Source organism: Eretmochelys imbricata, chromosome 21 (genome assembly GCF_965152235.1).
Source record: "Eretmochelys imbricata isolate rEreImb1 chromosome 21, rEreImb1.hap1, whole genome shotgun sequence".
NCBI lineage: Eukaryota > Metazoa > Chordata > Testudines > Cheloniidae > Eretmochelys > Eretmochelys imbricata.
In genome coordinates this window covers 7,181,977-7,207,991 of record NC_135592.1, presented here as the reverse complement: position 1 = coordinate 7,207,991, position 26,015 = coordinate 7,181,977, and the positions used below count along the sequence as shown (strand labels likewise).

Sequence of the window (26,015 nt, the reverse complement as noted above, 5' to 3'; positions counted from 1 at the left end):
TTAAAAGCATGTGTTAAATAATTGTGGAGTCTCAACACTCCCGAGGTAAGACTGCATTATCTTTATCTTACGGATGAGGATATTTCGAGAGGTTACGGGACTTGCCCAAGGTCACAGCACAGCTGTGACAAAACTAGGAACAGATTCTCAGTTCCCTGCTCTAGCCGAACTAGGGGAAAAAAAACCAAACAAACAAAAAAACCACACACACACACCCCTGTGGGTGTTACCACCTAAAAAAGCCTTACCTGGTTTGGCACTCTGTTATAAAACCTGAGCCGAGTAAGCGCCAATAGTTCTCAACTCACATAGCTGCCTGGGAGCGGAAGGTACTCAGCCCTTACAGAGCATTAAGTCATTCTGTCCCAACACAGAATTGGGATGTGGAATGCTTTGGCTGTGCCCACAGGGCTGACACGAGTGCTATGCAGCAAGTCATACTTGGAGGAGACATTTGCTCTCTCAGTCATTCTGGACAGGAGGCAGATTCTGAAGGTATTAGGGACTACAATCATTCAGGTTTAAGAAATGCTTAAGGCGCATCTGTTTAAATTTGTCTTTTGAGATGGGTAGTAATAAAAAAGGTGATCTATTTGTGGCTAGGGCAACAAACATAGGGTGCACGTGCATACCTATCAGTTACATCACCACCACACTTCCAGGCTTCTCTGGGGGGGGGGGGGGGGGGGGGGGAAATATTGCCTCTTCCTGCTTCCTTCACATTGTTTTACATCTTAACATTTTCATGTGCAATAAAGTTTATCATCATCATCATCTTCTGATAAGACTAAATATGACAAGTACAAGCACCAACAACATGCGTGCCTCTGATCAGTACCTTTAGTAGCAAGTAAGGCAGCGTCACCTCCAGCTCTGCTATCTGGTGTGCTGGATCCTCATTGTCCCCATGGATTTCCAAGTCCTCTTCTGGTATTGTGTCCCATTGCCCTTGATGGGCTGCCAACATATGCACCAGTTCATACTGCCCAGGCAGCGCCAGACTAATCTGCGTTTGTGTCCCATGTGTAAAACGGATCCGCCGCCTCTTACAGTTCTCCTCACTGCTTATTTTGGTAGTGGGTAGCAGCTTCTCACCCAAAAGCATGTTTAGTAATTGGCATTTGGCATTGCAGTTCTGACCAAGGATTAGAAGGCATGGGTGCCAGTTCACTGTCAGTTGGAGGTACTCCTCTTCATGGCGGGGAAAGGATAAGGAAATCAATTGTCCTAGAATTCAAACAAACAGATTGCATTAGGAATGCTGATTAACATACACAATAGAATGCATGCCATACAGTTCTGTATCTATAGTCAGCACAGCATTATCTTCAGAAAGGTGCATGCCCTGTACAAGCAAAGCAGAAACCCAGCCAGACACTCATGTTTAATAACACTAAGTATTTACTTGTCTTAAAATCATAGAATAATCAGGGTTGAAAGGGACCTCAGGAGGTCATCTAGTCCAACCCCCTGCTCAAAGCAGGGCCAATCCTCAACTAAATCATCCCAGCCAGAGCTTTGTCAAGCCCGACCTTAAAAACTTCTAAGGAAGGAGATTCCACCACCTCCCTAGGTAACGCATTCCAGTGTTTCACCACCCTCCTAGTGAAAAAGTTTTTCCTAAAAGTCTTCTGCACCTTCAAACTAATGTAACCCATTCAGGGCTTGTATTGACTTAATACCAACAGCAGAAGTTCCTAAATTTCATCAAAATGAAATGCAATGGTCTTGTTAGGAAGGATCTCATCACTGTTTCTGTATTTACTAAATCAATTGAACAGAAAGTTAAGTTGGAATTAAGAGGTAACACTTTGACAAGATCCAGGCAAGCCTGGGTTGTGGCTGGGGAGGTGGTTGAATGAATAGCTACAACTATTAGAAACGTCATATAATCTTTGTAATTTAATTTTGTACTTCTACAAAGTCTCAGGAGAGAAACTAAAATCTTAACATCCCTGGGCTAGCCACCCCAATTTTGCAAGCTGGATAATGGTCCTAAGAGGGAAGTCACTTGACCAGAACAACATCCCAGGAGCACTGGCACCTGGTCCCATATTTTAACTGCTAGATCACCACCTCGAGACTTGTAAAATTCTTTCTACCTTTACCTGCGTACAATATATTCCCTCACCTTGGCCCAGCATGTGAAATTCACGGATCAGCTTATTCTATAGTATCCCTCAAGATGTGTTCTAAACCTCCATAGAAGAGTTCAGAGCAAAGCAACTGGCAACTTATTACAGCAAGTACTTGAAGAAAAACAACACCCAGACATCCTTCGTATGAAAGTAAGTTTTTAATTGTCTTTCCTCAGCAAGTTAAAAGCCACCCCTTGCTCTTCCTATTGAGAAGAGAGATGAGGAAACTGGGAAGGTTGACGTGATTAAGAGGCACCTACATTTACTGGTGGTTGTGTACCATACTGAAGCGTGCTAGAATAGTGCTTCATCTTGGGGCTTCAAAACAAGATGGACTGACAGAATTAGGAATGCCATTAAGCATTTTGCAAACGCTTCCCAAGCTGCAATGCCCTGTTTGAATAGACTGCTTTGAGCCATGCACCAGGAAAAAAAAAAATAAATAAATAATCCAACAAGCAATGAATTGGTTGAAGTTCCTCCCAGCCCCAGATAAACTAAAACCACCCGACAGTGCGTAACACATCCAAGAGGGTTACAAGAAAGACAGGCTTGCTCACCTTCAAAGCCTAAGCTCATTGACATGAGAAGTGACAGTTTCTGAAAATTCTGGCTGTAACATCAAAGTAGTTACAGGAATGCTACTGTAAAGCTTCCCCCATGGCTAGATATTGATACATTACAAAAACTTGAGGAAATTAAATGCTTTCACATCTGGGTAAGACAGGATGCAGTGTAAGCAAGACCTTGTTCACTGGCTGTCAGAGGTAAATATTGTACTGTCGTTCGAGTGAGCTGCAGTGAGATTGTCTGAAACAATTAGGGTCTACTTTTACTTTAATTTTCACTGACTGACTTTTTCCTAATAGATAAAATGTTGGAGGGCTACATGGGAAGGTCAAAGGTCAGGCTGAACAAATAAAAGTCACAAAATAGTTGACCTGGGGAGGGGGAAGAAGCTCCACATTGTCGTTGCAAGTAGCCACGTATTGATCCTTATTTCTTCACTCCTCTTACATATGCCTTTTGTTTCAATACTGGAGGTTGAGTGGAGTAAGAATAGTGCCACAAAATGCAAAATTAGTTCACTTACGAAAAAATACTGATTTGAAACACCACATATGATTTAACTTGAACTTTAATCTAAACTAAACTGCTTTATAATCAAAATTACTACAGATTGTCTATTAAATATCTGCATCTCCCACACAGCAGCTGTGATATTTCTTGCTGCCACACCCTCCCTCACCTTCTCATTTGAGAAGTCTGAATTACTTGAATACTTGATCCATTAACCTATACTTTGTCTGCTCCCCTGCTTACACAATAAGGCCAATATGAGATGCTCAGCATAACTGAAGAGTTACTGCTCAGCACTGGTTTTGGCCCTTTTGAATTCCTGGTTTGTACAAGATGATTTTGTCCTATACGGTCTGCCCTATAAACCACATCTTAAGGACCTTTGAGTTACACTAAATCCAACTACAGAGAAATTCTAGATAGTATAAGAAATTGAGGGGAAAAAAACTGATATGGAGCCAGATTCTCATTGTGTTCAAAAGAGCTACAGTGATTTAAACTAGCCCAGAATCTGGCCCATGTTTTGAATGAGATTTGAAAAGACTGATATATAGAACGATTCTTCTAGGTAGTGGGATCTACATAGGTTAAGATTCTTGCACCAACAGTACACACAGAAACAGGGAAGAGATGAGTGCTAGACTGGTGGTTAATAGCAAAGAGCCAAGATCCATGAGATGGGGCGGGGGGGGGGGATATCCATGCAACAAGTTTTCAAAAAACAGAGGCAAATTTAAATTGGATTCTGCAATTAAGGGGGAAGAGACTTCACAGGGATGTGCTTTTTAAAACTTCAAAAGAAAGCACGAGTTAGGGATAGCAGAAGTAAAAGATACGAGACTCAGTTTACACCTCAGACTCTGGCATGGAGCCAAGCCAATTATGAAGGTGGAACAGAGTTTCTTCTACTCCACCCCCATCCCATGAATGCATCAAAACAGGACAAGCTACTGATGTCTGTAAAAAGGACAGATCCAATTCAATCTAGAGTTAGTCTTAAAATAGAAATTAATGGAATGCACAAGACTTGTTAGGGGTGGAGGAGGAGGAACTTCACCCTGATAAGTAGTGTCGTATGACAAAATGCACCAAGCTCTGGCATCAAACATGGTAAATCGATTTAGAACATAAGTGAATTTGGGGAAGGAACGGCAAAGAAGAAATCTTTCAAAGCTGAAACAACTTCTTACGATTAAAGAATCTCCAAGTTATTCTGGGTTTGTTCATGTATCTATATATTCACTTTGTGCACCCATAAGGGTACTAGAGAGCTTTCTTTTTTATGAACAATGGAAGGATAGTCCTCACATTACAAGGTAACTTGTGATCACCTGTTTCTAGAAACCTGAGCAGATTCAGAGAGCGAATGCTCATGATGTTTGAGTGTTATCTTGCCAGCCATCCTAATTTGAGCTTCACAGTTAATTCCCAAATGGCCTTATAATTTTCATCCTTCCACTGAAAATGCAAGTGGCTCACAATAGCAGCTTACTAATGAAGCACAATGGTAGCATAAAAAGTCAAATGTATGTTATAAAAACTGTTTCAAATATTAAGGTCTAACAAAGTGCCCCGCGGTTGTATTAATGGCCCATGTAGGATCACACTGCATATGCTCTTAAGTTATTGGACAACAGATTTATTCATCTATAGACAAACTCAGCTCAGACCAGCTTTCCTTGATGGAATACCAGAATCTAATGCATCGATAAGAGCTTTGTTTTCATGGCTTTAATTTAATTGCAATTTAAGATAGTCTAGTCACCTGGAAAGACACTGCCTTCTGGGACAGCCAAAGTCACCAGATGGAATGCAGCAGTTTCTATGCAGGTTACACAGTATGTCTTATTGCCCAGTAACAAAAAAACCATACAAGCTACAATAGTTTTACAATGTCATTTAGTCATTAGTCATTTCAAAAGCGTGACACTGCACTAGCTTACAGTGAAGGCTAGAGAATTGTTGATTTCTCTGTAGCAAAGCAGGCAACATCCAAGGTCAGAGATAATAAATACTAAGATGAATGGATGACATTTCTTATTCCTTGCAGCACTGTCCAGGAATGTTTTTCAATCTTTGAGCACCAGTAAAGCTAGTGCCGTCACCCTCTACTTGTGGGCCAAGGGCAAAGCCACATTACAATGCACTCTTCCTTATTTTGATCCACGTGGCCTTCTCAAGAGCAGTCAGACAGGGCATTCCCACTGAAGAAGCTTGAGCAGTCAAATACCACGGCACAGAGTCATGCAGAGACCAATTCCTGCATCTTCAGGTCACATTGCAAGATTTCTTTAAGAAGTGAATGGGAGGAACAGCCATGGATCACTGTAGCAGTACCTTCAATCATTGACAAGAGTTTGATTCCTGTCCTACAGTTTCTTTAGTAGTCTAAATACTATAACGATAGGCACCTTAAGCAATTATATAGCATTTTCTCCATCTTTCCAATACTATACAATCCATCCTTATCTGATGAATGGGATAAACCATCCCAATTAGGAAACAGAGGTATAGAAAGTTTAGGTGACTTCCCCAAAGTTACAGAGCATGTCAATTGCTAAGCCAGGATTCAGATTCTTGCCTTGGGGCCCCGTGGTCAACGTCACTACACTAGTCAAACGAAATACAGACTTGGTGTTCGTACTTCGTTTGACCTTTTTGACTTTTTTCCCCATTCAATCTACTCTAGGTTAGAGGAAAGGCCTTAAATTAGATTGAAACAAGTCCAGTGTTACAGATGGACTTAACTGTCCAGCCAGCAAGAGCTAACAAGGCCAGACTTAGGAGGGGAAGGGGGGGGGGAACTCATTAAAAAAATATATATATCTTTATCCATCAGACTATTATGCTCAAAAACAGTTGTTTGGCATATATTCCTGCTACAATCTTGCCTAACTATTGCTTGGGAATATACGTTCTAAACTACTGCATTTCTGTGTCCAAGTACAGGGCCTTGTTTTTTATTTTAATTTCATTTCAGCCTTTTTGTCCAAGAGGAGCACCCAATCGAATCTGCTTCTATTCAAAGATGTTGCATATAATATATATGATATTGTTCAAAATGCTGAAGTGCACTGGATTTCAGATTTGGCTTGCGAGTTACTACAAATATCTAGGTCAAATGAACGTTATTGTAGAAGTTTTATGGACCTAATCTCTCATATGCTACTTTATTAACAAAAGGACAGAAAACCCTTTTACAAATGGAACCTCTGAGGTCATATGGCAGTTATACAACATTTCACAAGAGCACTGAAACTTTGGGAAGAAAAAAAAAAAACACTCTGCTGATTCTTCCAGAAGTTTATGGAGTCCTGATTATTTGCTTGACTAGACATTTAAAGGAGTAAGTATGCTTTTGTCTTAATCCAACACTTGCCAGTAAGATAACCTGGATCCCGAGATACAGCACAAAATGGAGTCCCACCACCATGCTATGGACCTGCCCTTTTGTCCTGGAGCAGCCATGGTAGAGCCCCTGCCACGTTCACCCACACCCAAGAGGCTGGGGCAGCAGCATGGCAGACCTTTCTGCCCTCACTCCCACTGTCAACAAGCGTCCTCTGCCCCTAAAAGGCAGGGTTGGGACACTCAACACTTAAGCCAGCAGTCAGGATGGAGTGGCCAGACTCACTACACTCTTCTCCTCCCACAGCGTACATCTACACAGCAAAAACTTGTGGCAGCAAGTCTCGGAGCCCAGGTCAACTGACTCAGATTCACATTACAGAGCTAAAAATAGCAGTGTAGACATGTTTGGGCTCAGACTGGAGCTTGGGCTCTGAAACCCAGGCAGGTATCTTCGTCTACGCTCTACTCTAAACCCAGACACCTAAACTGCTTTTAAGCCCCGTAGCATGAGCAGAGTCAGCTGACCCAGGCTCAGACTCAGTGCAACGGTTCTTTATTTTGTGGTGTAGGTGTACCCACAGCCTCACTTGATGGGGTAGTGGTAGTGTACCCCCCCCGTACCCGCAGGAGCACTGCATATTGGTAACCCCATAATGAGATGAATGGGACCATTTACCACACTCAGAACTATGGTCTCAGGCAGACATCCCTGAATCTGTTACACTTAAGTCACATTTTCAAGTTTTTTTCATAGCCATGAGGGCTAGAAACTTGCTGTTTTACATGGATGCCAAGATTCTCGTGTAACCACAAGACTTCAGGAGCAGCAGCAGCCAACACCTAGACATGGGCCTGTCTAGTGCCTATTCCTCAATTAAAAAAAAAAAAAAAAAAAGCAGCGTAAAGCCAATGCAGAGCATAGAACAAAGAGCCCTACCAAAAGTTGCCAATATTTCTCCAAACCTACCAGATATTTTCTTCCCTTCTACATCTCCATTTCTCTCCTGTTCAACTCTAAAGCATTCTGGGATATGCTTTCTATAACACTCCATACAGGATGATGCTCTACATTGAATAAAATCCTTACAAACAGGAAAGTTTGGAAGAAAGTCACTACCTATTTTGGTCAAGTTTCTCTCAGACTTCTGTTGCCAAAGTCAGTTTAAAGATTAAACAAAACAAAAAACCCTATCTGCACTAGTCACGCAGGCTGATGACTATAAACCATCCACGTTTTACAAGTGTTAAGGAATGCCGATGGGGTTTGCATTTACCACTGACAAGAGGAGTGTAACATCTCCACTATACTGCTGGATTAAAGATGGGGGAAGGGAGAACTCCACCTATCACTGTGCCTCTCCGCACTTAACCAAAATTAACCCTCCAGCATCAAGGAAGTCTTCTGGAGAAGAGAGAAGTAGAAGGCATAAAACCACTTTTTCAAGTAGCTCTTTACGTAATATTTTTGATTTGCGCCTGAGACTTTAAAAACTCATATGCTTAGATGCTTAAACAAAAAAAAGTCTCAATCGCCATGCAAGCCATTAAGCCACACAACCCCCTTGTCACTTACATCAAGTACCACTGTTGTACAGGTGGCTAGACTGCAACCCTGGGCTAAACCCTCAATGCCAAAAATAAAACTCAAGCGGGAAGATTCCAAACCTGCTGCTCTATGGCACCTAACCCAAACTTGTCCTCTTAATCTCATCAAGTATTTGTAATTAGAAATAGTTGTCACAAGACTGAATTGAAGGGGGGGTGTGTGTCATTTTCTGCACTAGAACTAGCTTGACCTCCCAGTGACAGTTTAATACAAAGACAGCATGCTCAGTTCCCTCTCATAATTCTCTAGCAACTGTCCCCAACAAAGAAGTGGTGGAAGGCACCCTAGGCCAGAAGGGAGAATTGCTACAATGCAGTGTTTGTAATGGGTTGTACGGACAGAAAAGAAAGTTCTCTAGCTCTAAGATAAGCATGGACAACCTCACTGTCCACGAATAAAATGGACATCATAAAAGTTCAGGACAAGAGCCTTACACCTACAGTGAGCGTGTGAAAGATGTGCACAAAAAGGTAGAGTTTAATTCATGCCTTGCTAGCAATTTCCTACTACAACACAGAACTTGATGTGGAAGTGCAGAATCTGGGGGCCTTAATCCACTGTTGATATGTCGATTAAGTGAGACATCACAATCAGGAGAGGAGAGTTTCAGGAAAGGGTTCAGCAAAACTATTTATTTTTCCTTGTTGGTCGGCTCACATAATTTACATTCCTGCAGATACAGAGCAGCTAAAATTCAAGGCGAGCGTTCAATTCTAAGTCTTGAGTTTAGAGCGCTTTGTTTTGGTAAGATTTCATTGCTACAGCACAGGCCCAACATCAAAACAGAAAAGACTTCCACAAACCATTTTTCCAGTTAATCAGTTCCCTTACCTGAATCTAGATTTATCAGCAGATGGCATCAGTGAAATACTGATAAGCAAAATAAATTTGTTTACTTGATAGTAGCAAAATGCATGATGTTGTCAAGCTGCAAGAGGACATGTTCCTGAACAAGTGAAATGCCAATGCTACACATGAACTGATCAGGTTATCTTCAGAGGCATTTGTTATTCTAGATAAGCTTTGTGTAATTTTAAACTCAACAGTGGATAGATTTTGAAAATGTTTACATTAGTATTGCAAAAGCCTTGTCAGAGTCTAAGTAATTTTCCATATGAGCAGGTGGATGCTGTCCAGCCCCTTATCCAATTGTAATTTATCCAGCCCTGAGAAGTAGGCAGCCTTGCAATTAAAATTTTGCTCTGGCACCCAGCAAAGAATTTTATTTGCATACCATCTAATATACATTTAGAGAGTGACAGGGAAGCAGCCACAGAAGTGACCCAATATTCCCAGTGGGGAGAAAAGGTTTGTTCACTTAACATCTGCTACTTTTCAATCTGCAAGTTTGAGGCATTTGTGTGGCACCATCCACCACCACTTCACAAGCGTCATACGCTGTTATTTTACACATTATAGTAAAAGCAGCGGTTCTCAAACTGTGGGTCAGGACCCCAAAGTGGGTCACAACCCCATTTTGATGGGGTCGCCAGGGCTGGTTTAGATTTGCTGGGGTCCAGGGCCAAAGCCTGAGCCCCACCATCCGAGGCTGAAGCTCGAGGGTTTCAGGCCTGCATGTTGGGACTCAGGTTACAGGCCCCCCTGCCTGGGGCTGAAGCCCTAGGACTTGAGCTTTGTCCCACTGCCCCCCAACCCCCCGGTCAGTGGGGCTTGGGCTTTGGTTCCCCTCCCCGGGTCGTGTAGTAATTTTTATCGTCAGAAGGGGATCGAAGTTTGAGAACCCCTTGTAAAAGCAACTGCCCCACAATGACCCACTTTAAAAAGAAAAGTTTGTTCTGACAAACAGCTTGCAGCACAAGATCGGTACAGAAGAGACGTTTGCATCCTGGAGGTCAGATATTCTTCCCTAAAATTACCTTTGCTTCCATTCTGTCATTTGTGGTGTGCGTTGTGATACAAGACAACCCAGAAGCAGGAAGTTTAACAGCTGCCTGGTATCTGTGGTTAAAACCTCTGCCACTATAATCAGTCTGAAGAGGACATTTAAGAGAAACGCAGAGCTGGGATATCCAGTTCTTCTACACAAAAGATCACAGAGCAAGGGCTGTTTCTCTTAATTATATATTCATGTACAAAAATAAAAACCCTTCTCAGGACTTCTCTTGCATCAATACCACATTTTACTGTAGGAACGTTACAGAATTGCTGCTCATAGAAAAAACATGGAGAACAAGCCAGATTGGGTCCAAAATGCTGTTCTTTAGGGAAAATAGGGTGCCATATTTATGAATAACAAGTGATGCTTAATTGCCTGATTTGTATTTTAGGTTGTGCTGGATGTAATCTTAACTGTCAAATTAACTTGGTTTTTCCAATAGCTCACAGAAGCAGATCATAAATCACACCTACATCTTATCCGGTAAGCTCTTATAAGTCTAGTAGCAACAGTTTGTCAGTACCTGGTTGGTAAACATCAAAGGAAGAAACAAAATGCTGCAGAAATAATGCCATCTATTTTGTCACTAACGCCCTGTCGATAATGAACCGGTACCCTATGCCAAGTGGTTGCTGTGCAGCCAGACAGAGCATCGTGGACTTACCTTGTAGGTCCTGACCACTGGGAAACTACAGAACCCAATTTTTGGAAGAGCCAGGAGCATTGCCCAGGTATCCTGGTCCAACTCTAACTTGAGTAGTTGTTTGCTCACCTAATAATTCCCTTTTGAGTTTCCATTGGATATGGATTTCTTCTACTTCCTACCCTAAGTTACTATACAGTGGTAGTGTTTAAACAGCTGTTGTATCCCCAAGGGTCTGCACTTCAGTGTCAGGTCAAGTGATTCCTGTAGGTATCACATACAAAAGTTATGGAGTACTTGTGGCACCTTAGAGACTAATCAATTTGAGCATAAGCTCAACATAACAGAAGTTATGCAGCATTAAGGACACTAGGTAACATGTGTCTTGATAAGGCTCAGGGATTAGGTTTAGTTTCAGAGACACACTTCTCACAAGACTCAATGCGTTTCATAACATTTTCACTTACAAGAGACGAAGTACACTTACATGTATGTGCCAGTAAGCACACCCCAATACTTTGAGAGAGCATTGAGAAATGATGTGATGCTAATGTTCCAGAGCTTTTAATTGTTCATCCTTCAATTGATAATCAGATCAGCAATGCAACACCACCATGAATACCACATGCCAATACTTGAGCAGCAAGTTCGTTTCATAAATGGAAGAGCCTTGATCATATACCTGGTGGACATATGAAGTAAGACTAGTTAAAAAGAGAGTGGGCTTTGAACACACTAGAAGTTTTATTAAGGTGACCTAGGGAAGTTTCCATACATCAAATTGAATCAGACATGAGTATAATAGTCTTAGGCCTTGTCAACACTACTGGGGTAAGTCAACCTAAATTATGCTACTCCAGCTATGTGAATAAAGTAGCTGGAGTCAACATAGCTTAGATCGACTTACTGTGTTGTCTATACCATGCTGTGTTGACAGGAGAAACTCTCCCGTCGACTTCGGTACGCGACCGGAACAAGAGGAGTAAGGTGAGTCAACCTGACTGCAGAGCGCTCCCTATTTAGCGAGTCTTCACTAGACCCGCTAAAAATCGAGCTTCCATCTCCGCGAAGCGTAAACATGGCCTTAGACTACATGTTTCACAGGCTGCACTTTCAGGAAAGTACCTTGTCTCACTGAAAGCACAGGAAGAAAATCCACTATGTGGGATTCAGACCATTTCAAAACAGCCCTTTCTATGCACACAGTCTGGACCATCATCGCCCTAGATATATGTACAAGATTCCCCTTGACTTCAACAATTACAAATACACTTTCCCCTGGTTCCTTGACGCTTTTGTAAGCATACACAGCATTTAATACAATCTTTTCCACAGGAAAACTGCGTTATCAACACCATCTAAAAGGTCTTCAGTAGAATCTCTAAAAAGCCACCATAGACCAGATGGCCAGTTAGTGTGTGGTTTTGTAACAGGTTTGCTATGAAGGGAACCTGCTTAAACTAACAGCTATTGTGTTCAGCACCTCAAATTCTGAGGAAACAATGAGTCCTCTGATATTGGGAAATATTTCCCAATACTACTAACTTCTAAGTTAGTACTACTAAGTCTGTTAACATTTGACAAAGAGGGCTATTATTTTAGCCTACATTACAATAGCTATCCATTAATCTAATTTTACTAACATCACTCAGATTAGGGGCAGCACACTTTGTTAATTAAGTGTCTAAGCAAAACAAAAGATGTGAGGTTTACCGGTCCATAATTCAGATCATCAAGTGTACAACAGCAACGCTCAATAAGTCTTACTTTTATTAAGAAAAAACTTTCCACCATAAAAGTGAGGCTCACAATATGAACATCCTCCACCTTAGACGTGTCCCCGACTCCCCAAACACAGATTTGACCCTGAAAACGAAAGAGTGCTCAAAACTCCATTAGGGACTTAGCTATTGGTACTGATTTTACCCAGATGGCCCTCAGTGATGGGTAGCAGTATAAAACCCTCAGATATTGAGAAATGATTAATTTCTTCTATTGAAAAAACTTGAAGCTGCATCTTGAATACCAAAAAAGGCTAATTTTGTGGTTTATGCCTTTCCAGAATTCATACCCACATCAGACTAGCCTCAGCACTAACTGCACTGAAAATTTCAGCCAACAAAACATTGGGTTTGAAAGTTCTGAGACAAAGCAAGAAGTGAATCATGTCTTAGCGTACTTACAGACCTACTGCACCTTAGATTGGAATGCAAGCTTGTTCCACCAAGACCTAGCATGAACATATCAAACTCAAACACTGCACACAAAGTCATCACTGCAGCTGCAACACTCAATACAGCAGGACCTTGTGAAGACATGTTCAAACAAACAGTTTGTAAGGATTCTTCCAGACTTTCCTTGACTAGTGTGGAAAGCTATCACAAGTATATGTATGCTCTTGCACACTCACCCCCACACCTCTCACCAAGACATCAATAAGGTTAGAATACAGCAGCCTAAAGAAAATGAATTACTGAGTGGATCAGAACATGCCTGGTGCTACAAGCTTGTATATTCTCATCCTTCTTCCTGCACATAACATCCATCAGTGACCAGCATCCATTCAACAAGTTAATTTGTTATAGTCAGTGTAAGAGATTGAGCCAGTGAATTAAATCAACTACCATAACACAAAAAGAAAAGGAGCACTTGTGGCACCTTAGAGACTAACCAATTTATTTGAGCATAAACTTTCGTGAGCTACAGCTCACTTCATCGGATGCATCTGTTCGTCTCTAAGGTGCCACAAGTACTCCTTTTCTTTTTGCGAATACAGATTAACATGGCTGCTACTCTGAAACCTACCATAATACAGTGTCAACTCTTGACTAGAGTATGAATGCTCAGAGCAAACTTGGAACTTACACCATAAACAAAAGACATCCGTAGCACATGTGATACCAGTCTATCACCAGGGGCTTAATTATGAAGGTGGTTTCTGTGCTGTGCCTACACTGGACTGAGATGCAAAACAATTCAAACAAACCTCTAAACAGTAAACTCATTAAGGACTGTCCTTCTATAAATATAAAAAAGGTTTGGAAAGATTACATTTTTATCAGTAATGGTTGGTAAACGTTGATTTCACTGTACACGAAAAAATATTTCTATCAATAATAACTGAAATTTACAAACAGGCAAAGTAAGAAAAATGCTGTTTGAGAACTTAAAATTGAGGAAATTTATTTTATATATTTTGACATGTGACATTGCAGACACTGAGATTTAAAAAGTCAATCACTGTTGTCACACACAATTTCCCGCAAGTGTGAAAATTCACATCAATAAAAATAGGGGGGAAAAAAACACACAAAATTATGTGTTTTAAACAACTGAAAATTTAAATTGATAAAAGTAAAAATGCTTAAAAAAAACAAAATAGTATCAGTCAAAATTATAAAAAAAATTAGAATTGCATTCACCAAGCTGAAATATAAACTGCACCAGACAGTACTATTTTTGCCATATCAAGAGACTGAAAGATACTGGGAGCAAAGAAATCAAAGGGAAGGTTCACACAGCACTCAGAGGACACAGATGCAGTTGGTCAGCATAGAAAGGTTCAGGATGATGGGGGAATCTGAAACCCCAATTTCCGTAATAAGTCACTGGTATGTCAGATAATTTTTAAAGCTATTTACTAGGAAACGAGTGAACCAAATCCAGAGTACTGCAGATGATGAAGTGCGCTTATGGCAAAAGCAATTATGCTGATTTTACTGGGGGAATTTACACCACATCAGCTGATGTTATAGGACAAACTTCAAATAAGTACCCATAGGGAAGCTTCCAAACATGTGGGTCCTATTTAGCTTTTTGATGAAAATAGCCAATTCAGGACCAAGAGTGTCTCACCAAAATGGATTTTATAACTCAGAGTCACAACTACTTGGCAAAAAGAGTCTAGTTTGCTGAGGGCATTTCTTCACAGATTACAAATCAACTCACACATGCACCCATCCACTAAAAAAAAAAAAAAAAAAAAAAAAAAAGAAAGAAAAAAGAGCTAGAGTTTCTGCTACACACTGTACTTGCACTGGCTTCTTTGACATTCACTTAGAGATCGTTAGTGCATAAATGGGGCAGAATTTCACCTTCACTCTTGCAGTTATCCATTTCTATGCAAAGCCAAGTTGTGCACTACCTATGGCTCATCTCATTTCGGAATACAACTGTATTCCCTATACTGCCAGTTTTGGTTTTATCAATCAAGCAATACAGAATTTTCAAAAAGCACCTTCTCTATATTCTAGGCACCCAAGACAGAAGTTAAAAGTATAAGTGAAATCATTAAGAAAATATCAGTTCCACAGCCAACCATATGAGGCCAACACACCTCAGCAATAAAGGTAAAACAGCGATTACTGAAATCTACAGAATAGCTAGTCAGTATCTGTCTGGTGGCCCGCAGCTTGGAAAAATTCAAACACTTGAAGCCACACTCCTTAAAGTTCCTGAAGCATCCCAAAGTACGTTTAAGGTACCCACCTCCAGCATCAGAGAAACTAGCTGAAGAAGAAATCAATAAGATTTAAGTGAACAAGGTCCACCTGAAGTGACTTCACTTTCTCCACCAACAGAATCTCTCCTCCTGCTCCAGAATCCAAGGAGAAGAGACCCTGGGTCTGTAAGTGCCATTGCAACTGAGATTCTCAGTCATAGGCCACCTAAAAATGTATGGTACCATGAGAGCCTTTGAAACGGCAACTCAAGACTAAAATTAGATGACAAGATTTACTGGAGAAAGGATATTCCTTGTGGTTAGTATTGCTCATTTGCCATGCCCAAAGCAGCAGTTGTGCCCCATTTAAAACTATTTACTATCACTAAGTTTACAGCAGCACTCAGAAACCCTGACCAAAGCCAGCGGCTCATTTGCTAGGCAGAGGTAAGGATGATCCCTGTCTGAAGGATTCACAATCTGTTAACCAAAGAACTGGCTGTACAGCAAAGATGAAATCTAAGATCACTCACAAATTTGGTTTGGGGGCACCAGAGGGGAAAGCACTGCAGTCAGTCACCCAAGTTACATTTTAATGGAGGCAGTAAGCTATGGGAAACCGATAACTATACTACTGACCTTGAAAGAGTTATAGAAGCTAAAGTTACAGTGTGCATGGGTGTAAGTTTCCTCCTATCATGAGCAGTGGAAAGCTTCCTAAAAGTGGGGGGAGGTCACCAGTGCCCAAACCATGAACCCCCATGGCACCCCTTCCCTCAAGGCTCCCCCATCTTTCCCTCCCCCCATATCCATCATTCACCCTTATGGCCAGTAAAAGTGGTGGGGCCATGGCCCCGTGACCCCCACATTCTGGCACCCCATCTCCTATGCTATACAAAGGATAGCACATTTTGAATACAGCAGCACTATGGAGTTGAAGAGTTCCAGTAAGGGGCATTTCTGCCCTGTATAGATCAAGTGCACCCCTTTGATCTATTACATAATTTAGAATATAAGTACATAGATTGAAAGTGTCTGTGAAGTGCCCTTACCTCCGCAAAATGATTTTGCGGATGTCTTTAAAAAAAAAAAAAAGGACCATACATACATATATATTTACACACACACACTTTGCTAATCAACATGCCAAAGCAGACTCTTATAAGAGCAGCCATGACTATACTGATAACATGGCCACTGTCTTCATGGTATGTGGAGCTGGGCCCTGTCTATACCTTATCTTGAACCCTGTAAGCCACAGCAGCATTTCTCTCATCTATTTGAACAGGATCTGTCAAAGCAGCACTGAGCCAGAGTAGTGCCAAGTACCACCCAGCAAGTAGTCTAATAGCCTTTTAAAACTAGTCTCAGTGTTAGGAATCTTGTTTCCATATCTTTGCCATCTCTAAGCACAATGGGATCCTCAATCCTCTGGGGATTGCTGCAATACAAATAAAGCAAGTGGTTATTTTAAGCATGATGTGTAACCTTGTTAGATGAACAGGAAGTAAAAACAGGTCATAAAAAAGCCATGACAAGCGTTCTGTGGTTGCTGTTTAAGAACACTTTCTAAAGAGTAATGATCAATAGTTGTATATACAGCATTGTACAAAGTCAAGTGTAAAACTGCTACGCTTGATGTTCTGTTGTCAGTTCTGCAGCACTGCTCCAGCGGATCAAACTAACCTCTGGGTTCATCTCTAGATGCCTATATACCAAAAAAAAAAAGAGGAAAATAACTGAACTTCACAATAGGGTCCAAAGTAAGACGGCCAAAACATTAAGAAACCCAGGCTAAACGGTTTTAGGTTTCAGAATGATATACCTTTCAAATAAACTGCTGGCAGAGCTTGAAGAGAACAAAACTGTGTTTATTGGAGGACCGGATGTAAAAGACCAGGAGAGCGAGTTAATCACCTCAAGGTAAGGATAGGGACATTGAGCAGCATGGCAGTTTCAAAGTCTGTTCTCCAAAACAGTGTCTGAGGATTTCCCTTCCTTTCCACACCAGTCCCATCTCAAACTTTCCCCAGCTCTCATGGTATGGTAGGGTCTTGTTTCAGAAGAATTCATAAGGATGCCAGGTCTAGAGTAAGGGAAACAGTTTCTCAAACAGTAAAAGGGATTGTTAGTACCTATTTACGAGTGCATCCCTGGTTACTTTATTTAATTAAGCAAAGTATGCAGCCAAGTACCTCTCCCATGAATGCATCTTTTTGCAAAGTATGGTGTTTTCTTTGCTATTTATTTTGTTTAAATTACCGCTGATACACAAAATAAAATCAGGGTAACTACTGTTGCTATCCTACCACATATGCCAACCATGCTATGTTCAAGACCACAGCATTCCTTATTTAAGAGCCACATATGTTCATTCCATTTACTCACCTTGACTACAACATCAATTCAGATTAGCCCTCCATCCCACAATTCAATTAGATCACATTCCATTCCATGCAGCACCTACAGATGTCACCTCTTCATCTTTGCAGATACTCTAAACACTACTGGTACCACAGCTCTCAATTCCTGATTACTGCATGGTTTCTCTTCGGTACCAATTTTAACACTGAGTTACGTAAGGCATCTTCTCTTCTTTTTAGATTCCATTTGTATTTTGCAATTTGTTAATCACTGTTCAGTGCAGTAGACACAGGATTCAGTTTCCTAAGGTGCACGTTACACAGGAGATATCTTAATTGATCTCTTTTTATCAGATGGAGCAAACAGCTTGCCCCATCACCACTGCCAAAAGGGGACCAGTTTTCAATTAGAATTATGGCAACCCTAAACAACCCTTACTCAATCGTCTGGTGGGTTTTATTTTGCCATTTCTTTACATACGAGAGTATAACCTGGTAGCATCAATAAAGCCCTGATCAGAACCCCTGGGAGATTCCATTATGTAAAGACTCAATATGAAACACGACGGCTAGGGAAGACAAAGAGGAACAGCCAGCGTTTTGTACAAGAAGCAGCTTTAACACTGAAGTAGGCTAATGAGAAGCCTCTCTTTAGAAAGATTTTTCATGGTTATAAAACCACAGTAGAAATTTCTTGATACATGTGTATCCGTGACAATGTCTTGTTATTAAACCCAAGACACACAAACAGTGATGCTACAAAGGTGTTCTCCCTTTAACAGTAACTAGCATAATCCCCAAGCTTCCATCCTCTGAAGTTAATTTTGCTTGTATTGCTGACAAAGAAATTACAGTAGTTGTCTTAGTGCTTGATGCACACTGGGTAGAGGAGACCCATCCTTTCAATCTGTGATCGTTCATTTGTCCATTACCAACAGCTTTTAGCTGTCACCCTCCTAATCACCAGATGTGTTAAGATTTGTTTTAAAAGTCTTTCAAATACAACATGAAAGACAGGGCTCTCAGGTCCCACCACCAGCCAACTATTATTTTAACCTCCTTTTTCAATAAAACCAGAATGGCTGCGATTCAGCTTACCAGATGCATTTGATATTGATACAGAACAAAGTGAAGGCAAGCTAATTTTTAGATAGCTTGTTTCCCAGTGGCTTATTTGGGGCCAGGTATTTCTATAATGTTATTTTAGAACATTAGCTGCCATGACTGAAAACAAGCTAGGGATAGGTTTGTTATTTTTTATTATTTTAATAGACCTCTTTGGATATCACCTTTTGAATTTAGAAAGTAAATTAGAAGTGTAGCATTTCAGGAAGTCTCTCTCAACCCTGGACAATAAAGACACTAGTATATTTTACTTCCTGATTCACATGCACTGTACAGAATGCTACAGCATTGAAGACACAAACTCTGCAAGGTGAGTGCTTTCCTGAAAGATCAATAGGAGCTGTGCTCCTTGATTCCTAAGGCGGCTCTTAAAGTCTCTCCCCTCTGTTACAATTAGGTTCTACAAAACACGAGTTCGGGCACTAAGATAATAACTTTTTCTTTTAAATATTTTAACCAGAAGAAAGCAGCCCCAGAATCTCACACAGTTATATCAGCTTTAGACACCCATCCAAGAAATACTTAAGCACATGAAACAACATTATGCAAGCAAGTAGTTCCATTCAACCAAGTTGATTACTCACATGCTGAGGTAACATGCAGGACCATGGCCTTAGCATGCATGCAGCAGATGCTCACGTCTTGTCATAACTTAAGACATTCTTATATCTACAATGGCAGGATGTTACACAGCCACTGAACAAACTGCAGTTCTGGACCAGTCATTGACATTATGTACATGGCCACAGTAACTTGCCCAGTGAGTGCTTAACAGGCTGCTCAGGCCTTCTTTGCCACCTTGATATCTAAAGGTCACGTGATTGGACATTCAAAACTAGGTAGTCATGCAAGGGCTCATGTTGAAACAACAATGAAAAACAAGTTTCAGAGTAACAGCCGTGTTAGTCTGTATTCACAAAAAGAAAAGGAGTACTTGTGGCACCCTTTAAAGACTAACCAATTTATTTGAGCATAAGCTTTCGTGAGCTACAGCTCACTTCATCGGATGCATACTGTGGAAAATACAGAAGATGTTCTTATACATACAAACCATGAAAAAATGGGTGTTTACCACTACAAAAGGTTCTCTCCCCCCACCCCACTCTCCTGCTGGTAATAGCTTATCTGAAGTGATCACTCTCCTTACAATGTGTATGATGATCAAGGTGGGCCATTTCCAGCACAAATCCAGGGTTTAATGTTGGATAAAAAGCCTCACCAATTTGCATAGGTGACCACAGACCCAAACCCTTGGATCTGAGAACAATGAAAAAGCATTCAGTTTTCTTACAAGAAGACTTTTAATAGAAATAAAAGTAAATAGAAATAAAGAAATCCCCCCTGTAAAATCAGGATGCTAGGTACCTTACAGGGTAATTAGATTCAAAACATAGAGAACCCCTCTAGGCAAAACCTTAAGTTACAAAAAAGATACACAGACAGCAATAGTTATTCTATTCAGCACAATTCTTTTCTCAGCCATTTAAAGAAATCATAATCTAACACATACCTAGCTAGATTACTTACTAAAAGTTCTAAGACTCCATTCCTGGTCTATCCCCGGCAGAAACAAAAAAAAATAGAGACTGTTTTTTCCTCTCCCCCCCCCCCACGTTCTTGTGAAACCCTGGATTTGTGCTGGAAATGGCCCACCTTGATTATCATACACATTGTAAGGAGAGTGATCACTTCAGATAAGCTATTACCAGCAGGAGAGTGGGGTGGGGGGAGAGAAAACCTTTTGTAGTGGTAAACACCCATTTTTTCATGGTTTGTATGTATAAGAATATCTTCTGTATTTTCCACAGTATGCATCCGACGAAATGAGCTGTAGCTCACGAAAGCGTATGCTCAAATAAATTGGTTAGTCTCTAAAGGGTGCCACAAGTACTCCTTTTCTTTTTACTGAAAAACAGAAACAATGTAAAATTTTGAATAACCTAACAGTTTAAAGGGTTGAAGACAGGTACAGTTTATGCCCTAAACTGAGAGGTTTTTAAACAAGTTTAACACCCAAAAGGAAAAGTTTACATTATAGAAGTCAAAAATATCACTGCAGACAGTTTTATTTGTATTTAAACATTTCTCCTCCAATGTTTGCAAGCCAAGTGTTTTCAGTATTGTGACAATGCACAAATCACATCAAAGCTGGCTAAAACCAGAAGTGAAACTGATTGGTTTGTTTCCTATTGCCTCGGAAACTAAAAACAAAAACCACAAAAAATAGAATGTAAACAAAAAGCATCAGTGGTAAGAATTAGGTTGGATTTTTAGAGTAGCCGTTTCAGTCTCAGGTGTTCTATATAGAACACTTTATTTTGAGTGTGACAGATTTTAAGTCTCACAAGAACAACAGATTTTTATATCAGGATGTTTAACAGTTGGGGCACAAGGCCTATTGAGCCAAAAGCTAATAAAGAAAAACTTCATGTACACTTCGGGAATTACTTCTGAGTGAATGGAAAGGTTTATAAAGCTGTTAATTGCAGTAGGTCCTTCTCATAAAAGATATTCCCTGGAAGCTGAACTTCTACATATCATAAAAACAATGAGAAATCCTTGTGATACCTTAGAGGCTAACAAATCCCAAGAAAGCTTATACCCAAATAAATCTGTTAGTCTCTAAGGTGCCACAAGGTCTCCTCATTGTTTTTACTAATAAAAACTAACACAGCTACCCCTCTGAAACTTGTACATACCATAAAGGGGTTTGTATCATGGCGGTTTACAACCGCTCATAGGTGGGGGGGGGGGAAATGAAAAGAACTGAACATGGTTACTTCTGAGACCTTTTACTGAAGCAAACTGCAATGTACATAAATCATTCAATTTTACAGTAATTGCAAAACTGCCACCAATCAGCACCCATAATCTCCTAGCAAGAGCCTCACCTCCTGTAATTTGCCACCACATCTCACCTTTTGTATCGATGCCCCCTTGTCACACCGAGTTTCCCCTCTCCTCCCCAATGCGCCACTGGAGCTCAGCATGCTCAGCCCTTTCCTCCTTTCTGTGCATCTCTCCCTATGTCTCCCCCACCCATTCTTTCTACCCCGTTTTTGTTGCACCAGCCCCATAAACCACTTATTCTGCCCAGAGATCAGCCCTATTCTTCCCTGGAATACACCGCCCCTCCCGGCCATGCCCCCCCACCCCCAGCTCCCACCCCCCACCCCCAATACACCGCCCCCCCGCGCCATGCCCCCAATACACCGCCCCCCCGCGCCATGCCCCCAATACACCGCCCCAATACACCGCCCCCCCGCGCCATGCCCCCCCGCCCCCAATACACCGCCCCCAATACACCGCCCCCACGCCCAGCTCCCCCCCCCGCCCCCAATACACCGCCCCTCCCGGCCATGCCCCCCCGCCCAGCTCCCGCCCCCCACCCCCAATATACCGTCCCCCCCCCGGCCATACTCCCCAGCCATGCCCCTCACCCCCAATACACCGCCCCCCAACCCTCCTACAGTCACACACACTCTACTCCAGGGGTCCCCCCACCGCTCCCCACCCTACACATCCCCCCTAAACCCAGCTTTGCGCCACAGGCTCCCCCCGCCCACGGAGGCTCCACTACGCGGCCCCACCCCCCGAGCTGCCCCTCCCCCCTCTGAACCCCACCCCAGAGGTGCTCCCCCCATTAGCCCAGTCGGGGAGCTCCCTCTCACCGGCCTGCAGCACGCTGCCGCTGGGGGCGCTGTCCCGAGAGCCAGGCGTGGGGAGAACGGCCGGCGGCGGCGGCGGCGGCTCCCCAGGCCCGGGGGGGACGGCCACGACGGGGAAGGGCTGCCCCTGGGAGTATTTGATGTCGCGGAAGAACTTCTTGGTCTCCCGCAGGTTGTGCTGCAGCCGCGCCAGGTGCCGGTTGTAGTGGCCGAAGCCGCGGCACAGCTCGCGGATCACTCCGCCCCCGGTGCCGTGGCCCCTAGGCGGGGGGGCGCCTCCGCCGTCCATGTCCTCCAGGTCGGTTCCGCTCTCCCAGCCCCACCCCGGCGGAGACTCCGCCGCTGCCAGGCTGTAGCCTCGGCCTCCTTCTCCGCGAGGGAACAGCGCCCCGCGGCCGGGCCCCGCCGCCGTCTTCACTGGCAGCGCCGCGCCGAACCGCAGTGCGCACGGAGCGGAACCTTTATCCGGGTGCCGCGGAGGGAAGGGGGAGGCGGCGGGTGGGAGGACCCCCGTGCCGCAGTGCACCATGGGGATGGTAGTCCTCTGCCTAGGGTATCTGCGCGTCTGGGGCAGGGCACTGTGGGAATTGTAGTCCTCTAGTGGGGAGGTGCTTGCTGCGGCGATTGCCCCTCGGTGCACCATGGGATGTGTAGTCCTTTGCAATAGGATTCCTGACACCAGCGCTGCATTGCCGTCGCCACGCCCCTTTGGGGGGGGGTGAGCCTCCTGGTGCAGGACCGGCCTCTTCGCGTGGGGGGAGACCCCTACGTGGGGGGCACATCATCCTCTTTCTCTGGGAAGAGAGGGCAGATCCCCTTGCTATGGGGAGATACCCCTCTAGAGGGGGCACACCCCCTTTCTAGGGGGAGAGAGGGCAGATCCCCTTGCTATGGGGAGACACCCCTTTATAGGGGGCACATCATCCTCTTTCTAGGGGGAGAGAGGGCAGATCCCCTTGCTATGGGGAGACACCCCTTTATAGGGGGCACATCATCCTCTTTCTATGGGGAGAGAGGGCAGATCCCCTTGCTGTGGCGAGACACCCCTCTATAGGGGGCAAACCCCCTTTCTAGGGGGAGAGAGGGCAGATCCCCTTGCTATGGGGAGACACCCCTCTATAGGGGGCACCCCCTTTCTAGGGGGAGAGAGGGCAGATCCCCTTGCTATGGGGAGACACCCCTTTGTAGGGGGCACATCATCCTCTTTCTATGGGGAGAGAGGGCAGATCCCCTTGCTATGGGGAGACACCCCTTTATAGGGGGCACATCATCCTCTTTCTATGGGGAGAGAGGGCAGATCCCCTTGCTGTGGCGAGACACCCCTCTATAGGGGGCACACCCCCTTTCTAGGGGGAGAGAGGGCAGATCCCCTTGCTATGGGGAGACACCCCTTTGTAGGGGGCACATCATCCTCTTTCTATGGGGAGAGAGGGCAGATCCCCTTGCTGTGGTGAGACACCCCTTTATGGGGGGCACACCCCCTTTCTAGGGGGAGAGAGGGCAGATCCCCTTGCTGTGGGGAGACACCCCTCTATAGGGGGCACATCTCCTTTCTGTGGGGAGAGAGGTCAGATCCCCTTTCTATGGGGACCTTTATAACTTCTATTTATTGGGCTAGAGGGTAGAAGGATACTTTCCCTAGAGGCAGGTTACCCCATTGCAACCTACTACAGGGTTTCTTCCTCTGGAGGAGCTGGTATTGGACACTGTCAAAGATGGGATACTGGATTAGACACACTACCAGTCTGACCCAGTCTAGCAATTCCTATGTTAAGCTGCAGCTCAACGGTGGGGAAAGGGGATGGGAAGTCTTGGCAAGGACACCAGGGCAAAGATGAGGCGCTACATACTTACAAAAATGGTGACAGGAACTTTTAGTGCACAAGGAGAGCACAAAGAGTCTTGAATTTAAGGATGAGAAAAAAATGCTTTTCTGTTCTGCTCTATATAGGTTCTTATAGCGTGCTTATCCCCATACCATCTGAGTGTCTTCCAGTAGGGCAGTAAGTGGCATGACTTAATATTTGTCACATGTGGTTTGTTCTTTCTCTCATTCTCTTCCCAGAGGGAAAATTGTGTGTGCAATATGGTGTTTTGGTGTGATAGGGCTTTTGTTGATGGTGTTTTATGAACATATAGCCACTGAAGATGTTCAATAATATTTTTCCCTCTTCTCGCACCTTTCATCAAACTACTTTACGAACACTATTTAAAGTCCCAGCTGATTCTCAGTGGGCAGAACCTTGTCATTGCGTGGAACCCCGTGGACATTGTAGGTGTAGAGATCTGCCCATAATTTGTTTTAGCAGGATCAGGGCCTAAATCCTAAAACAGTTCTGGTGAAGCAGGTAAACAGGATTATCCTCATTCTGTTCTTGAGGAACCTGAGGCAGCGAGGTCCTGATTCAGCAGTCCTTCCCTCTACCGTTAAACAGTTTAACTTTAAACACATGCTTAGGTCCCATTGTCTTAAGCTAAGTATGTGCTTAACTGTTTGCTGAATAGGGATAGACTGAATCACATGCTTAAATATTTTGCTGATTGGGGACCAGAGAGATTGTGAGCCACAGGGTGTGATGCAGTATGGGAATTCCTATGTTCTGCTGAAGACCCACTGAGTCACTTGTTAGAAGGTGGTAATCAGAATGACATGATTTAAAAGCCTGAAACCTCATGAGCTGCTAGAAATATTTTGCCCTACCCGCCAAATATTTTTAGTATTGATAAACATTTTTCAGCACTGGTTTTGGACAGTGATAAGAAAGAAATATTAATTGGATCTCATGTAATGATGATAAAACGAATCACTTAAGAACTCACCTCATCATTTTTGTTTTTAATTCTCACTCACTCAAATTACCTGAGTTTGACAACCCAAGGTCTTGCAGTTCATCTCAGAGTTAATATTAGCACAGGTCTGAAAGAGGAAGGTTTCACAGTAGCTTCTGTCATTCTGCCTGGCTTCTAGCCAGATCTGTCGTTCATTTACTCGCTTTCAAAGCACCAAATTCACCCAGCATTTAAAGATAAAAATAATAATTAAAAAAAAGAATTACAGCAAGAATGACAAAGATGGTCTAATCCTGATGATGACCCTTTTTAAAAATATTTTTTTTAAATTAAAGTTATTATTTATTGCCAAACCCCTCTACAGTTATTTATGTCACAGACCTGGACAAGTGTAAAGCAATTTCCACAGCTTCCCTACCTTGTAAAGAACAATTTGTTTCTTTTACAGTATTCCATTGCTGTCTTGACATATTGGTAATACGCATGTAATTCATTTTCCATTTGTGCTTTCTGCTTTAGAATTTAGCATTCTGCTTTTTAATATTTCTCACAATCCCTGTCAACATTATAGTTCAAGAATCTGATCCTACATTCCTTGTAAACCCAGCTCCGTTGGGGCACCTGCTCTCTTTGCTCCTTCTGCCATGTGGTTAGAGCCATCTTAGTAACTTGTCAGTATATTAATGAACAAACTGGCTTTACTCTTATATTTGTGGATCCATAAGTATTTGGACTAATGAAAATGTTTGCAAATTCCAGAAGTTCCATGGATGTTAGCACAAATGGCTACTGGGAAGTATATTTATTTTTCATCATTCTCCAGTTTAAAAAGTTCATTCAATCAAACAGGAAATCAGTACCATGTGACTTAGACAATTAATTATACATATAACCAAGAATGAATAGCTGTAGT

The 26,015-nt window shown here is 42.7% G+C and overlaps 1 protein-coding gene across 2 annotated transcripts in view; it reads right to left on the bottom strand.

Annotated features, from left to right (window-relative positions):
• The window catches only part of DSTYK (dual serine/threonine and tyrosine protein kinase), a 60,153-nt gene extending 37,312 nt beyond the window's left edge, over positions 1-22,841 (bottom strand). For both annotated transcript variants that reach the window (XR_013348569.1, XM_077839600.1), the window contains exons 1-2: positions 22,316-22,841; positions 839-1,227 (exon numbers count right to left, since the gene is read on the bottom strand). Coding sequence is in view for 1 of the 2 variants with exons in the window: in XM_077839600.1 (XP_077695726.1) it covers positions 839-1,227; positions 22,316-22,841 (915 nt within the window). In the remaining variant the exon portion in view is untranslated. The remainder of the gene's footprint in view (positions 1-838; positions 1,228-22,315) is intronic.
• Between the last annotated feature and the right edge of the window lie 3,174 nt (positions 22,842-26,015).